The sequence below is a fragment of the Lissotriton vulgaris genome, chromosome 6, assembly GCF_964263255.1.
Source record: "Lissotriton vulgaris chromosome 6, aLisVul1.2, whole genome shotgun sequence".
NCBI lineage: Eukaryota > Metazoa > Chordata > Amphibia > Caudata > Salamandridae > Lissotriton > Lissotriton vulgaris.
In genome coordinates, this window is record NC_141694.1 from 1,798,355,180 (window position 1) to 1,798,371,710 (window position 16,531).

Here is a 16,531-nt window from a genome sequence, read left to right on the forward strand (position 1 = left end):
ATTTTCCTTTACAGATGGTTTGTGAAAACTGTCAAAGTGTAAGATAGAGTTAGTAGCAGTTTCTTTCCTATGTAATGTAGTTTGTACTTTATTGTCCCGAATGTAAATCTCTGTATCAAGGAAAATAGCTTTATCTTTGCTGATCTTATACTTGAATCTTATGTTGGAAGTGGAGGAATTTAAGATTTGGAAGTAATTTTCAAATTCTTGACTTTTTCCTTCCCATATTATCAGAAGATCATCTATGTATCTTTTCCATTTGGCAATTTTTTCTACAAAGATGTCATTATCTGTGTGCCATGCAACTTGTTGTTCCCACCATCCCATAGTGAGGCATGCGTACGCTGGGCTGAAGGAAAAGCCCATAGCGCAGCCATGGATTTGCTGGTAAATTTCATCTCCAAATAGGAAAACATTTTGTGTTAGACACATCTCCACCATGTCTATTAACATCTGGTTGTGTCGATTGAACTGGATGTCACGTTCTTTCAAGAAAAATGCACACGCATTTAGACCAATGTCATTGTCAATATTTGTATACAGAGATACAACATCCATTGAGACCAATAGATAATTTGATTGCCAAGGTAGATCCTCTAGATGTTTAAGGAGGTCTGTTGTGTCTTTTAAATATGAGCTCAAGTTGGTTACAAACGGCATAAGAAAAAAGTCTATATAGTTAGCCACCGGTTCCATTAATGATCCTTTTGATGACACAATCGGTCTCCCTGGTGGCCTTAGTGGGTTCTTGTGCACCTTAGGTAAAAAATAAATTGTGGCTGTTTTAGGATGTTCGGTGCTTAGGAATTTAATTTCGTCCAGGTCAATTAGATTTTGATTATTCCAAATTTGGAGTTTTTGATCAAGTTTCTCCTTGAAAACTTTGGTTGGATTAGTTTGCAGTTTTCTGTAATATTTTTTATTATTCAGTTGTAGATGTGCCTCTGCCACATAATCCTTTGTATCCAGAATGACGATATTTCCGCCTTTGTCGGCGGTTTTTATTGTTATTGTTTTGTCATCTGTTAACTATATCTGATGCACCGCTCAATGCACTGCTTTCGACTTCACATATCACAACACTCATGACGTTGTCCGTTACATCACTAATGACATTTTCCTTTCCACCTGCTCCTCTCCTCCCTACACAATAGTATTGTGCTGAAACACATCAACATTTGACATATCCAAGTAAGGCAAGGGCTAGGGCAAATAAGAAAGTCAGCCCTACCCGGTCTCCTGCTCCTTCCCTCCCTCCCCCCAAGTTTCCAGAAAGCAAAGAGAACAACAATAAAATAAGGAACTTGTTTCCCCTCCTATATTTATGAAAATTAACTTAAGGCAAAAACTTCAGATACACAGATTACAGTTTGTGAATTGTTATTCTTTCATTTTACTAACCTTGCTTTTTTCACAGAGTAAATAACAACTTTTCACTATTGCTAACCAGAATGGTGATCGTCACAACCTTTCACTATCTCCTATCATATGAAAAATATATTGTTACAAAGGAATAGTTCCAAAAAAAAGGTCCACTTGTTTCATGCAAACAACCCTGGTCTTTTTCCGTTACGTAACCGGTCTAAATCATAAATAAAACCTAATAGAATGCATTAACCTCGCCACTCACACCTGATTGGTTCCTGATTGTTTTACGAAGTAGGTCATAAACTGAACCTCCTTTGTCTTTTTAGTTTACATCAATGACCATCTGTGCATGGGTGTTGTGTGTCTATTTGCATGAGCTACACAAATATTGTTCTATTGGCTTTGTCATTGCTTGTTTTTATGAGTCTTTTATTTACTGCACAGCTGCTATGAGCGTGACTGCGGGGCTCAGGTCAGTGGGACCCTCCTGCATGTGATGCTGTGCTCCCAGATGAAGTAGGCTAACTGAGGTTCACATAGGCGATGGGCCCAGGTGGACAGATTGCAAAGGCTTCTCCTATTATGTTTTAGGGCAGTTTAATGTGCATGTTCTGAATATTTACTGATCTTGCAGTAAAATGTTGGTCTTTGTGCAACTACTAACTCACAAGGTGCTTGGGCCAACCATTTATTTCTGGAAAGAACATTGGCTTGGCAGCATTCTCCCAATTTACTGAGGACATATCCATTTTCTAATTCTTTGAGACACTGTGAGATTGTGGGCATCACCCTCAAAATTGTATTTTAAAAAGAGATATTCACAAAAAGAACCAGGTATATTTATTCTTTAACGGTACTGAACTGTTTTAAGTCTTCTTAGTAGCAAATTCTGCTGTATGCCAAAGCATACACAGAGAAGGGATCTGGGTCAGCCCTCTTCAGCCATTTCAGGTCATCACCTATTAGGCAGTAAATGTGTAACTTTATACCTACAGAAGGTTGAACTATTTTTATCCTGTGATTTTAGAACTTAGGAATGTGGCCTATTTTACTGATGTCAGCACCGTCTCTGTGTGTCAAATAGATACAGAGTAGGAAAACGAGTATACTTAGCACAGGTGCTCAAGGTTGGTCCTTTACTTTGGATTGGACTTAAACAAATTGTATTGACTTTTTTCGCAATATATACTAAAATGTAATAACTAACAATCCCTAATCTGATCTTTGTAACACACTTGCTGATATTAACAATACTAATAACTAACATGTTCCTTTCCACCTGCTCCTCTCCTCCCTACCCTCTCTACCTCCTGCTTTGTTGTCCTCATGCTGCCTCGGACAGTCGGCCGGATACCTCCTTCATCTGGTTCCTCAACCCGCTTAAGTCCATCAAGTACCTCATCTGTACCCGCTACAGATGGCTCATCATTAAGATTGTGCTGGCGTTGCTCCTCTTGGCCATGGTGGCCCTCTTCCTCTACAGTATGCCGGGTTACATGGTCAAAAAGCTGCTGGGTGCATGAAAGAGGAAGACACTAGCGCAAGAGACTCATCTGTGGCCTAGGCCCACACCACTAAACCTTCCATTCCAGCCTGTGAAGCTCTCCTACGGGTGTTATGAACATTTGCTACTGTTTGCTTGAATTTCTTGTGGATTTCTTTTCATGACCTGGAGGGAGTTGTTACAGGGTGGGCAATGGGCAGGGACGCCACATTTTAAAAAGAAGATTGGACAACGTTCATGGGTTCAAAAATTGATCTTGCAGCAAAGGTTACCAGGCAAACTATATGTCAACCATTTGTATACTTATGCTGTAATATCTGTGTCCGTCTGTTCCATTATAATTGCATTCTGAGCATGGGTGTGAATCTCACAGAGAGCGTACTAAGGACAATGAGAGTGCTGGTACTCGGCCAAACACAACTGCACTCACAACAGCAAGGAGAAATAGATCAGTGGATAACAAACTAAAACACAGATACACAAATATGTCCTCGTGGACTAAAGTGGAAATCCATGATTCTCTGCCAACAGGAAACAGGGTGTGTACATTAGGGTACTCCATAGATTCCTCAAGATACAGAACTCTCTAACATCATACAGGCTCAGCAGCACCAGATACTAGTGTTGAGTACTTGTTTTTAGAAATATATATTTCCACAGAGATGAAGATGAGAGTCTCCTGTCTCAATGTCACAGAGTTTATATCTATTTTCATGACTGTCCATTGTCTTTCACTTGAGCAAGAGAAAGACCAGATTTTAAAGTGCCTACAATTGTGAATTGCTGAAAAGCTGAAGAGATCAACTTCAAACAGATAGTCACATCAGCAAACATTCCAAAAGCGTGTCTCTGACAGGGTTGGAATTTGAAGTGGCAATCTGTCCTTCATTCTTCATTGCAATTCTGATCTTTTACATTTTACGCACCTATGAGCAGAACTTGAGAAATCAAATTATTTTCAAAATGTATTTATTTAGTGATTTTATAAAGCACAACACTCTCTCATGAGGAACAATGCACTGTGCAACAGATAAAAAGCAACAACTTATAAATTATAAATTCCATGTTTAAAAAGAACAAATAATTTGAATGGAAGAGCTATTTCAGAAATATGAAACATAACTGGGAAAGGATTGCTGCTGAGCTTTTGACTTTTTAAGTTTGATAAGTCACTAAGCAGACCATTAGTCTCTTATGCAGGTTTGTGTAGGAATAGAGATGTGAAAGTGGCAATAACCACCTTAAAATGAATACAAGCTTCTAATGTGATATGGTACAGAGAGCGCTGAACCAAATACCGTCAAATGTTTTCACTCCTGCAACCTAGACCGCGGCAACATGAAGACATGATTCCAAAGGGGGAAAGAGCATAAGGGGCGATGAGCTCCATTCTTATGCAATAAAATCAAGGTATGTTCTTGATTGAAACATAGTCACAGGAATGTGCTTTTTATTTGCATGAAAGAAAGGAAGTTGGTTATGCATCGCTGGGTTTTCTTAGTGAATAGAGAACGCTTTGCTGATTGAACAGCAACAGGAGTAATATATATTTAACCATCATACAAGAAAACCATAGTAAACTACACCCACAGTAAAAACAGATTCTGTTTTCAGAAGATTTAACTTTAAGAAATACACATCTAAACAGCCTTCTACTAGATACTAGATATGAGTTACTCTCAGGTGAAAGGCATCCAAAATTGAAGACATCTGGGTGTCATCACAGTACTGATGAACGGAGACGCAAAGCTACTCAATATAGAGCATGGAACGCATGAGTGATGGTATGACCCTTGTGGTACCCACAGCCAAAGTAAAACAAGCACAGGTGGACAAGAGAGAGAATAGGAAGGAGGACCTGGTGATGCCGAGAAAAGGAGGGGACATGTGCTGCTGGAAGAATGTATATAAAGAGCCTCGGAGGGCCAGCATTGTACAAAGCCTCAAAGGAAACTTAGCCCATGGACACAATTTAGAGAAAATGAGCACACACACAAACCAGATATTGCCTTATAAGGAGTGGGGAAAGAAGCAGGTTAAACGCACTGGCAGGGGAAGAGGCCTATTGTTCTGCACAGATTTACTGCCAGGGTTTGATGAAAATGACATGGAGTTTGATGGGCAGGGTCTCATTTGTTAGGGTCTCTTTCCTTGTCAGCTGGTGAAGGAAGGCTCTGTTATGTTGCATGATTGCATAGTGCTTTGTTTTAGTTTTGATAATGGGAGCGAATGGTGATGTAGGAGTGGCCCTATCACTAAGCATGAAATGTCAGATGAGAGAATGCAAGCAGTGCCACCTTTTATCGTCTTGAGAAGGAGAGGTGTGCACTAAGACCCGTTACTTCTGCCAGTCCTTTGTTATAGAAATGTTGCTCCCTACTTCCTAAATGGGTACATTTCCTACAAATGTACAGGAGGCCCTCCAAATATTAGTGTTGATCAAGCAGCTAATCTACTTCTTATTGGTTGTTAGGACTTTCTAAATATATGACCTATGTGAAATTACTGAGATGAGAATAAAGCTAGACACACACATATATACAGCAGACATGTATGTATGTGCCGGACATCAGGCGGAGGATTAGCAGAGCCGATTCACAGAGTCCTATGAACAATATACAGCAGGGTTTCCACAGAATGCATGAGAGCCACCTCAGATTTTCAGGATAATCACCGATTCTGTAAATATGTTTCACTTGTATTTATGAAATAGATGTATATTTCCTGTATATTCTGAAAATCTGGCAAGGGTCCAGCCCTCCAGGATGCACACTGGACACCCCTGGTATGTAGTATTAACGCAACATTGTGTCTTCCAAGGTAACCTTGAATTGACCGACTTGAGATAAATAACCTTAGAATTGAGGCTTTTGCTCACAGAAGCACATTTATGAATACAATTAAAACGTGTTTGATACAATACAATTTGTATCATGCATCTGACCAGCCTTGTTGCTGTCTGAGCATGTTCATAGCACAAGCAGTAAGCATTCAAGTTAAGATTCAAGAATACGGCACACCATTACCAATTTGTGATCGATTTGTTGTTTTCAACCAGGTATAGAGAGAATAGCACAAACGTGCACCCTATTACATCTGTAAATCCCTAGATTTTGATAATTGTAGAACACACACTTTTAGCCGAATGGGCAAAAGATGAAGCTCATGGCACACATACAATGCGATTTATTCTTTCACCAAAACGAGGGAAAGCACTGTACATATATCTGGTTAAGGAGATTGAATAGAGGTACTGTATTATTTATATTTCTTCTACATTCCAGAATCTGGGCAATTTACCAGTGGTCTTCTAGGCAAAATTAAACGATAATTCCTGAACCCAAATATGTTCAGAAAAGGCCATGCCTCAGTCTTCCTTAACATTCTAACTAAACTTCCTATGCCTCCAATGCTAGAAACACTACAAATAGTACCCAACATGCCACAAAATAATACGAGAGACTACTGACTGAACCTGCCGACAAGCTTCACTAGAATTTAGAGGTGTATCAAAAGGTGCATCCTTCACTCTGTGGCTTTATTCTGGTATTACAGGAATTCACATCATATGGCCAGATTCACAAAGATAAACGCACACTTGTGTGTAAGTTTACACTTTTTTGGTATTCGCAAACTACGATTTAATAGTAACTTAACGAATGTGGAGACTCCGCAGTCAGGGAAGAGAACTCTGCGCATCAAGAAATAGGCCTGTTCTATCTCTTTATGTGCAGAGGTCTCTGCCCTGACGGTGGAGTCTCTTCCGCTGTAAAGTTAATAATAAATCAGACTTTTTGAATCCTAAAAAAGAGTAACGTTGCATAAAAAGTGTACATTTATTTTTGTGAATCTGGCCCATATATTCATTGACGCTCATAAAGTGAGATCAGGCAAATATTTAAATAAATCCTTCCTTACGTTTAAACATACTAGACAACTTAAATATTTTACAAATACAGATCAGGTGGTAGCTGTACTAAGAGACCATAGATTGCAAAGCAAACAACATGATTGCAAAAGCCTTCAATGTATGTTAATATAAGCGTCACTATGGTATCCTGTTCGCCTCACCAGCTAGCATAAATACCACTAACATTATCCCCAATAATAGTCGATATTCGAATGAAAAATGTAATGAAACGGGTGACAAATATGATTTACTATCAAATCAATTATAAGTTGTAAACAAGGCTCTCTGTTTTCCGTTTTTTCTGAATTTAACAGATAAATACAAACAGAAAAACATTAATTTTCTTGTCTGTATTTAATTTTAAATGTGGATAAAAATGGAAATTGGGTTACTTTTTGAGTAATTGTAAATTTTGCTTGCCAGGCCAATAGATGTGTGAATTGATAGATAAGGGGGTTAAAAAAGACAGGAATTTTTGGTAAGTCGCTTTAACAGCAGTAGATATACGGTTGATACTGAAATTTGCATATTTTCATATAAGTGCACTGATTTATCTTTTGCGGGTGTTCACAGCACTGAAACCTGGCAGACATTTAAGCATGAGCGCTTATTTATCGGTTATAAATGAGGAAATATACTAATTTCAGCTTAATTTTTCCACAACACCAAAATAAATATGGATACATTCAGATAAAATGAGCAAAAAATAAATATGGATAAATACAGGCGGAAATGGCAAAAAAATAAATACCATAAGACCGGGAGTACTAGTTACAAATGCCCAGCTGAAAAAAACATTGTAGCAGAACATGCGTTTAGGAGCTTTTAGGTAGCATAATTCTGTGCTTTATCAGACACATTTATTTGTGCAACATCTGCACAAAAACATAAGCTTCCAGTGCTCTTTTTACTCCAAGAGTTTATTTCACAACCCTGTCACTTTTCATCCACTGTAGAGCTTGCACAACAGGCTGCGGTAGTCCACACCAGAGGAGGCATGTTCCCTTCTGATAACTTGTGTGTGACGCTGGAGAGAAATTATTGCACTTTAATATCTAATTCAAGACCATCAGGCTCTGCATCACCCCACACTGTCAAACTCATCATAAACTGTAAATTCCTTCCATCCCCTACAACAATCTTATCAAAGATCTTAGTCAGGCTTCCATCCCCTTGAGATATCAAACCAGCAACTGAAATCTAGAGATCAGACTTTTGTCTTCTTACAACACCTAGAGAACACTTAGCAAGTAATGAGATTTTACTCCAAACTCCAAAATTAATCTTTACCCAGTGTCATCTTTTTGAAGTCACCATCCATGGCACCTGAGCCAGCTCCTGTTCTACAGCTCCAGGGTGTCGCTAGCAAGGAGACCCCTATTACTCTTAAAAGCATCAAATAGGGAGTGACATGTGCAATGAGATTTGGAAGCAGAATATTACTATTTTGGGACCACAGAGTACTTTGCACCTGACTTGGGCTCATCACACGCAGTTAAGGGCGCTAATCACAAAGTGATAACCTCTTTTACATTCCAGTCACTGGAAAAGCCTGGCATACAATGACGAACAGTGCTCCTGCTCCAAGAGTGTATATATAAAATAGAAATTCTTTGTAAGGATTTCCACAATCAGAAATAACTCACCAGGCACCAACAACATAACCCAAGTCTAGAGAGAGCTCATCAACCATGGTAATGTCTTGCCAGCAATCCAGGTACTAGAGTGTTTCATGCAATAACATGTCATTGAATCTCCCCATCACTAGACTATTGGAGCATGCACATGGTAGTGTTTGATATTAATGGATGTACAAAGTGGGTCATTGAGATGTACTGTAATGTGTGAATCTCCCGGAGGAACCTACACAGTTGCGAACAATTTGATGGCACTTCATTTCCATGGGTACGTAGAGGCAGATTTTGTTTAACCAACACCCACTAAGCTTTATGGAAACGCATACCATGTGGTATGACAAAATGTTTGCGTTTGGAGTGCAGCGTCCCTAGCACGTAGAAAAGTTTGATTTGTTTATGTACAATGTTTATTTATTTTTTGTTTTGTTAATTTATATATTTCAGTTTCTTGCTCTGGTTTCGTTGTCAAGTAAATAGAATTCTCACATTTGCACTAATTTTGAACTGTAGACTATGTAAAAGAACCTGTATTTGTAAGTTTTATCATGTGGGCAATAATTTACAGTTTTTTCCTTTTTGTGTTTTTCTTTGTTTGTTTATGATTCTCCTGGGTTTCTTTGACTGTATCAATAAACCAAAATGATCCCACCAAGTCGTCCCAGTAGCAGTCTCGCGTGGATGCTGAACCCTCTGCGCATCATTGGCATTCTGATATGGAGACACTACCGGTGGCATTTCTTCTGGCTGCTGCTCTCCTGCATCGTAGTGGTCTTTGTAGCTTTGATTGTCTACACTCTGCCAGGGGTCCTCAATGAAAAGATGATAAATGCTGGTCGTTAGACAGAGGCACTGGAAGGACTGGCAGTGTGTGGTTCTTGTATGCATGCATATGTCTTCCAATGGATAGATCAGCAGCAGCATAAGCATACAACATATTCCGATGATAATGATTGCTCAACGAAGGTGATGTGGAAGGAAACAACATTTTACATTCTTCCAAATAAACTCTGGAATAACTACGATTTAGCAGCAGACGTTCCATCTGTCCACCTGTTTCCTCTACACTAAACAAACGCAGGGAAAGCAGACCTTCCTGATGGAAGCTGCCATCCACTCTGTTTTAGGGAACACTAAGAGCAACTTTGATGATGCCAAAAACTACACCAAACTGCACCCCAAGATTTTCAGTACTGACCTTTAAGGCAGACATATAAACATAGAGAAACATCCGAGCATGTCATTTCTAATATGGCTACTCTAAATGTACATCCACAGAGGGTTCATTCCCAGTATCCATATTAAGTGACAATGATCCCACAATCCAGTACTGGCATGATGGAATTGCCATCACACTGTTTTTATCCCTGGTGGCAGGTTTGATCCTACTTACAGCAAAAAGCTGTGTCTCTGGGGCGAGGACCTTGACATGGCAGACCTTCCTCTGCTCTTGTGGCAGTGAATGGGCGATCCAGCGGTCTAGGAATAAATCAAGCACCAAGACTGCAGTTAGGTTTCCGCTGCTAGGGTACTAGAGTTCACCACACAGAGTAAGTCATTCCTTGCTGTATAAAGATTGCCGTAAAGACATCTGCACATGCATAACAGGCACCACTTTGGGGGCATTCCTCAGTGACACTATGTGGATACCGGAGGTTGGGCATATAGAAGCATATACAAATCAATCTTTCCAAATAAGTGTGTTCATTTGTTAGCAATAGTAAACAATGCTAGGAAATTCACAATAATGGCAGTAAACTAGCAAAGACAGAGATTACAACCATTAATATTAAGTGTATTTGTGTTTCAAGAGCTTGGTAAATGCACCAATACTTTGTATCAAAGTAATGAAGAAGCTTTATCGCTATTTTAAACCAAGGGTGTCGAACATTGCTGCCAGGTGGCCAGAGCTATGGCAGATTTTCAGGATATCTACTACAAATATATATGTATGCAATTCATTTAAATGAGAATCAAATACCTAGTCAGTGGTTTTTCTGAAACGCTGGTACAAAATGTCTCTCATTAACCAATGGGACGCTCCTGAACTAAACCATCATAGTATGAGTATACCTTTGATTGATCCATGTGCCCACTACTTGTTGTTCTCAGGTCCAAAGCATGATAGCTCAAGTCTATTGCTACTCCTGGCTCATTGACAAGGCAAGCCCTGGCTTACATGTATATTATGTATGGATAATATCAGACTTTTAACTAACCGAGGTACAGTTGAAGGCAGGCTAGGAATCTGGCTGCTTTCATTAAGCACAGACGCAGATCTCAACAAAATAAAGCCACATAGGAAAACTGCAACCTCACAACACTCCATGTGTGCAGCTACAGGTAATCAAACAGCAATGTTTATGCTTTTCAAAATACAGGAGGTGTTAGCTCCTGTTGCTTTAATTCTCCCCAGGTATGGAAATTCATAACACTTAAATCTGAGTCATGAACAAGGATTCATTGTACTTATTTTCACATTGATGGTTTCTATTCTCTGGTTGTGTCATGGTGACTGATTGCATGGAGTCCCTACTATGTGATTCTGGTGCAACACAGGGGCCTTCAAAGGGTGGCATGAATAGCATCACTAGGACTTCTCATCAGACTCTCTTCCCTCACTAATTTAAGTAAATCCTATCATTCAAAGCAGTCTTTAGATAGCAAAGGAGTAATATCTTTGATTAAGTAGGAGTAATTCCATGTAATCATTAACCTACATTATTTCTAGATAACAAACCTAAGGTTTCCCTCACAGTCCTTAGTGTTTTACAGTATATAAGAGGCCAAACACTGCCATAACCTACGAACTAAAGACTACCAGGCTACAAAAGAATCCCACAGGTAAAAACAGACTAGGATAACCTGTACCACATAAGAGAACCATGCCTGCAGACAAGTTATAATGGTATCTCCTGTGTAAGCCTGCCCTCCCACCACATCCACCAAAAGCCTTACAGCAGGAATCTACTGCCAGTCCAGTTAGTTACGGAAGGGTCATTGGGATGGGCAATCCATATAGACGATTCAGTATAAGTCTCACTCAGGTCGAAAGGCTGGGTCTTTCCAGTCCGCAAATAGCAAATCGTTTATAAAAATAAATTGAGTGGCCCAGTATTAATGGAGCATATCTGCCCATTCGAGCCCCCTGTGTATGTGAAACGGGTGCACTTGTTGAATGCGATCCTGGTGAGCTTGTTCCATTAACATTCACTAGGATAGGATCATGTGACTTTCTTTTACATCTTTTGAAATGTACTTATTAAAGTTTTACTCCATTTATAACATCATGGCTTGGATCTTCAAGTTCTTTATTGCGGTACTACTTTTTATTATATTGGGGAAAGAGTACTTGACCACTGCATCCCTCACATCAGATTGTGTGGGTACTCAGCCACAATGTACATCAAGACTATGGCCTCTCCACCCTACTTTCCTTAAAAAATCTGAATAAAATCAGGGGGATTCCTTACATTGGTGCTAAGCACTTGGGTGTGATCAGGTGTAGGTCTACCACTTGCAAACAGTAAAGACACAGGGTTCCGCCAAAGGCATGTATTTGAAAAAAGGGAGTTGATTTTGCTTTGGTGCCTGTGTTGAAAGACCTGGATCTCAGTAAGTTGTTGAGAAAGAGGGGTCTTCTTTATGGCTCTGCAGTGAGAACTCGAATTGGAGATTAGTCTTAAAGTCTAGGAGTAGAGAAATAATTCTAAAGTTGCTGATGTGAGTTTGAAAAGGCGCTCTGGACTAGGAGAGTGCCTTTTCGATAGCCAGGAGTGTTGCCACTGCAAGGGGTTTCACATACTCTGCGAGTTGGAGTGGTTGAGGCTACAGCCTGAGGTAGGGATGTATGTTTATGTTTATTATGTTTATTAAAACTTTTATAGCGCGCTCTATTACCACGGGGTATCCTGGCGCGGTGAGTGATTTGACAGCAGGAGTGATGGATCAAAACCAGATCGATCTGTTAGAGTGGAGCATTAAACAGATAAGTCTTAAGTTCTTTCTTAAAAACAGTAATGGTCGGAGAGGCTCTAAGGAACAAGGGGAGGGCATTCCAAGCAGAAGCTGCCTTAACTGAAATTGATTGGCCGCCCAATCGGGCGTATTTGTATTTGGGAATGGCCAATTGGCATTGATTGGCCAATCGTAGGGCACGGTTGGGAGTATAGAATAAAAACCGTTTCTGCAAATACGTCGGTCCCTGGCCATGAGCTGCTCTTAATGCCAACACAAGAATTTTAAACAAGATTCGGTGTGGCACTGGGAGCCAATGCAGACTTCGTAAGTGGCTCCGCACGCTCGACCTCCTGGGGAGAGAGAAAAGCAGACGTACTGCAGCGTTTTGTATCATCTGAAGGCGATGAACCATGTACGCAGGTAGGCCACTAAATAAGGCATTAGCGTAATCGAGCCGAGATAAAATCAGGGCTCGAAGAACAGTCTCCTTGGCTGCCCTGGGAAGAAGAGGGAAAAATCTTCTCAAGGCTCGCAAGGTACCAAAGCAGATGCCGGTCAATTTTTTAATATGATCCGAGAACTTCAGATCCTGACAGAACCAGACCCCCAAGTTCTTAGCTGGGCCTCCCATCGCACTAGGGCAGGGCAGGTCCGGGGGCCAAATCTGGTCCTTGAAGTTGTCAGGAAAAGAGCCAAAGAACAGGACCTCGGACTTGTCTTCGTTGCACTTAAGTTGGACTTGTGCAAGCCACCAAAATACTTCCGACAAACAATGCTGGACTGCTGATGGATCAGACACACCCTTAGGCCAGGTGAATAACAGCTGTGTGTCATCTGCGTAGGCTATTATCTTGGCTCCCAGCTGTTCCGCCAGATAAAGTAGAGGGGTCATATAGACGTTAAACAATGAAGGGCTTAAAGTAGAACCCTGCGGAACTCCAGTTGTCAGTCTCTTCGGGGCCGAAGAGTAGGGGGGCATCCAGACCTGCTGAGTTCTATCGCTCAAAAACGATGACAACCAATCAAGGGCCAACCCTGAAATGCCGACGGCTCGTAGTCTTGCAATAAGCAAGGCATGGGGCACCGTATCGAAGGCGGCAGAGAGGTCCAATAGAATCAGGACCGCTCTGCCACCCCCGTCCAAGCACTCTCGAACTGCCTCCAAGACCTCGACTAGTGCTGTCTCGGTACTGTAAGCCGCTCTGAACCCTGACTGGGCAGGGTGTAGGGCGTGGGAGGACTCAATGAAACTATCCAGCTGTTTGAAAGCCACCTTCTCGCACACCTTCGCCAGAGCTGGCAACAGTGAGATGGGCCGATAGCTCGATGGCATTGCTGGGTCTAGACCAGCCTTTTTTAACAGAGGGAGCAGTTTTGCCTCCTTCCAACTTCTCAGAATCAAGGCCGTGGAAAGGGAGAGGTTGATGATTTGAGTCACCTCTTGATTAATAGTATCCGCTATCCCTCCCAAAACCCTGGCTGGGCAGGGGTCTGAAGGAGATCCGGACTTTAACGCTGCCAGGATTTGCCGTATGTCCGATTCCGAGGCCGGCAGGAAAGCAACAAACTGATCCTCTAAACATCGTCTATCCGATAATAAAAGGGCAGATGGAATCATAGAGGACTTTTGAGCCACTTCTAAGTCCAGTTGAATTTTTGCAATTTTGTCCGTAAAGTAACAAGACAATTCTTCACACCATTGAGCGGAAGAGGGGAGCCGGGGTTGGGCAGCACATGGAGATAGAAAATTTTGGACGATTGAGAAGATCTCTTTACTGTTGTTATCCGCCTTCTCGATTCTGTCCGAATAATACCTGCTTTTAGCTGTCTTAATCGCAGCGTAATAGTCCTTTTGAGCTGCACGTAAAGACTTCTTTTCGGCTGGCAGGTAAGCTTGTCTCCAGACTCGCTCTAATTTCTTACAGACCAACTTCTGTTCCCGCAGAGCATGCGTGAACCATGGTTGTGAGGGTCTCGATCGCATCCGACGGACACCCCCCACATTAGTGGAGGCAGCGGCACCATTCGCTATCCAAAGATTGAATGCGTCAACCGTCGCTTCCAACTCCATCATTGGAACCGGACGGGTGTCGGAGAGGGACTCAGATAGGGACACCAGATTAATCCGTGGGCGATGTACCAGAGAAGGAGTTTTCCTCAGATCCTCATCTAACTGCCAAGCGAACTTAATCAGGCAGTGGTCGGACCACAACATAGGCATTGGGGGGGACAGACTGATGTCAAAGTTGGTACATACCAAGTCAAGAACGTGACCTCCCGCATGTGTGGGGGCATCCACCCATTGAGAGAGGTGAGCCATGCTAAAAGTCTCACTGAGACGAGTAGCTTCAGTGGTATTCTCGGAATCCACATGAATGTTAAAATCGCCCAGCAGTAGATAACGGGAGAACCGTAAAGCTCGTGGCACGATAACCTCCTCCAGGGATCCAATAAAGTTTCCAACATAGCCTGGGGGGCGGTACACTAACGTGCCACCTAAGGTAAAATGCGGACTAAGCTCCAAACAAAAATGGAGAAGTTCTGCCTCTTTCATTTCATCCAGATGTTCGCAGGTGAGAGTCCAGTGATCCCGATAGATCACGGCAACCCCTCCACCTCTTCCCTAGGCCTTTGAAGAGCTGATGCAGACTCTTGGGCAGCAAGACAAGATTGTCTCAGGTGTCAGAAGGTAGGTGTCCTGGTCATAGAATTTAATTAGTTCTCTCCATACTGTACTATATACACAGCATATTAATCCTCACAGACCCACATGATCATACCAGTCTTCAATTTACTATTCCTCACCATAGTTCTGGCAACCCATTAGCAAATATAGGTGTTCCACATGTTTACGTCTAACTCACACTGATGCCTACACCAAAACTGCAACTTCGATAGATCCAAAAACACACCACAGTACACCATTCTGCAACATATGTTACCATACCACAACACACCACTAGATGCAAAAATACAGACTCAATCCCTGGCCAGAAACACAAGGCACAAGTATAATGGGGCAAAATACAACAGTTCATTAGAAATAAGGAAGTGAAGACAGATCAGTTCAATGTGGCTGCAGCACTCGGTCAGAGTGGACTTATTAGATCAGATTCTAGGTCAGGATGAAACCAAGCAGAAATATATTGTTCTTAGACCACTTAAAACACATCCTCACCCTGTAGAAGAGCAGTAGTCTCGTAGCTGCGGTTAGGTGGATGGCCTAACTTCACACTACAAAAGTACCCAGCAGACCAAAACCATGACATCACCATTTACAATTTGGTTGGATGGCACCAGCATTCATGAAAAGGGATGACTGAATTAGGAAATCACCCCCACTTTCTTCGGAAAAACCCACAAAATCACAGAACTTAATCTTTCCACAAGAAGCTCCTAGGTGAATGCTGCACTACACAAACAATGCTTAACATAATATAAGTAGGAAGCTTGAGACAGGGACAAAATTGCCTGTACTGAGAGAAAAGTGGCTGAAATGTGAGGCCCTAAGACCCTGAGAGTTGGAGCACGCAGCCCTACAGATCGCAGGTACGGTAACATGAAGGTGAGATCTAAGCATGTTAAAACAAGACTCCAAAATGTTCTACTTGGATTTATTAAGCAGACTTTCTCCAAATGTTTTAGGATCATCTCGAATTTCAATAAGTTGCATTCTTGATTAATATCCAAAGAGCATTAGTTCCAGTGGATGGCAGCAGCCTCTGAGAAAGCCTTACCTCCGATCCATAGTCTTTTAACTTTGTGGACTTGTACGAATCCTTTGTCAGTTGAGCTTAAGGGTCGCAAAAGACAATACCACTGAAAGCGGGTTGAGAGGGGTGTTTGGCGATTACTATACAGGCAATGTCTTACAAGCACAAGAACTTAAACACAATTTACTGGCTGATGAGTAATCAAAACGAGTTGAAGTAATGGCATAGGTAGGTGTTAGATAGGTGTTAGAACTGGGGCTCTCTAGTTGGCAATGTTATGTTATGTTATGGTCATTTATTATGCGCACAGATGCTCCAGCAAAGGAGCGTCCTGGCGCCCAAATGGTATACACCTTTGACCAAATAGGGACCCTTGCTTTTAAGTCAGGGAAAGGGAAAGGGGATTACGCTACTGGATAACCCCTGCTCACCCCCTTGGTAG

The 16,531-nt window shown here is 41.5% G+C and overlaps 1 protein-coding gene across 1 annotated transcript in view; it reads left to right on the forward strand.

The window, feature by feature from the left end:
• Positions 1 to 11,701, forward strand: part of OTOF (otoferlin) — a 784,068-nt gene extending 772,367 nt beyond the window's left edge. The window contains exon 45 of the mRNA XM_086928061.1: positions 2,711 to 11,701. Coding sequence (XP_086784187.1) covers positions 2,711 to 2,891 — 181 coding nt within the window. The 3' untranslated portion in view covers positions 2,892 to 11,701. The remainder of the gene's footprint in view (positions 1 to 2,710) is intronic.
• Positions 11,702 to 16,531: the final 4,830 nt, after the last annotated feature.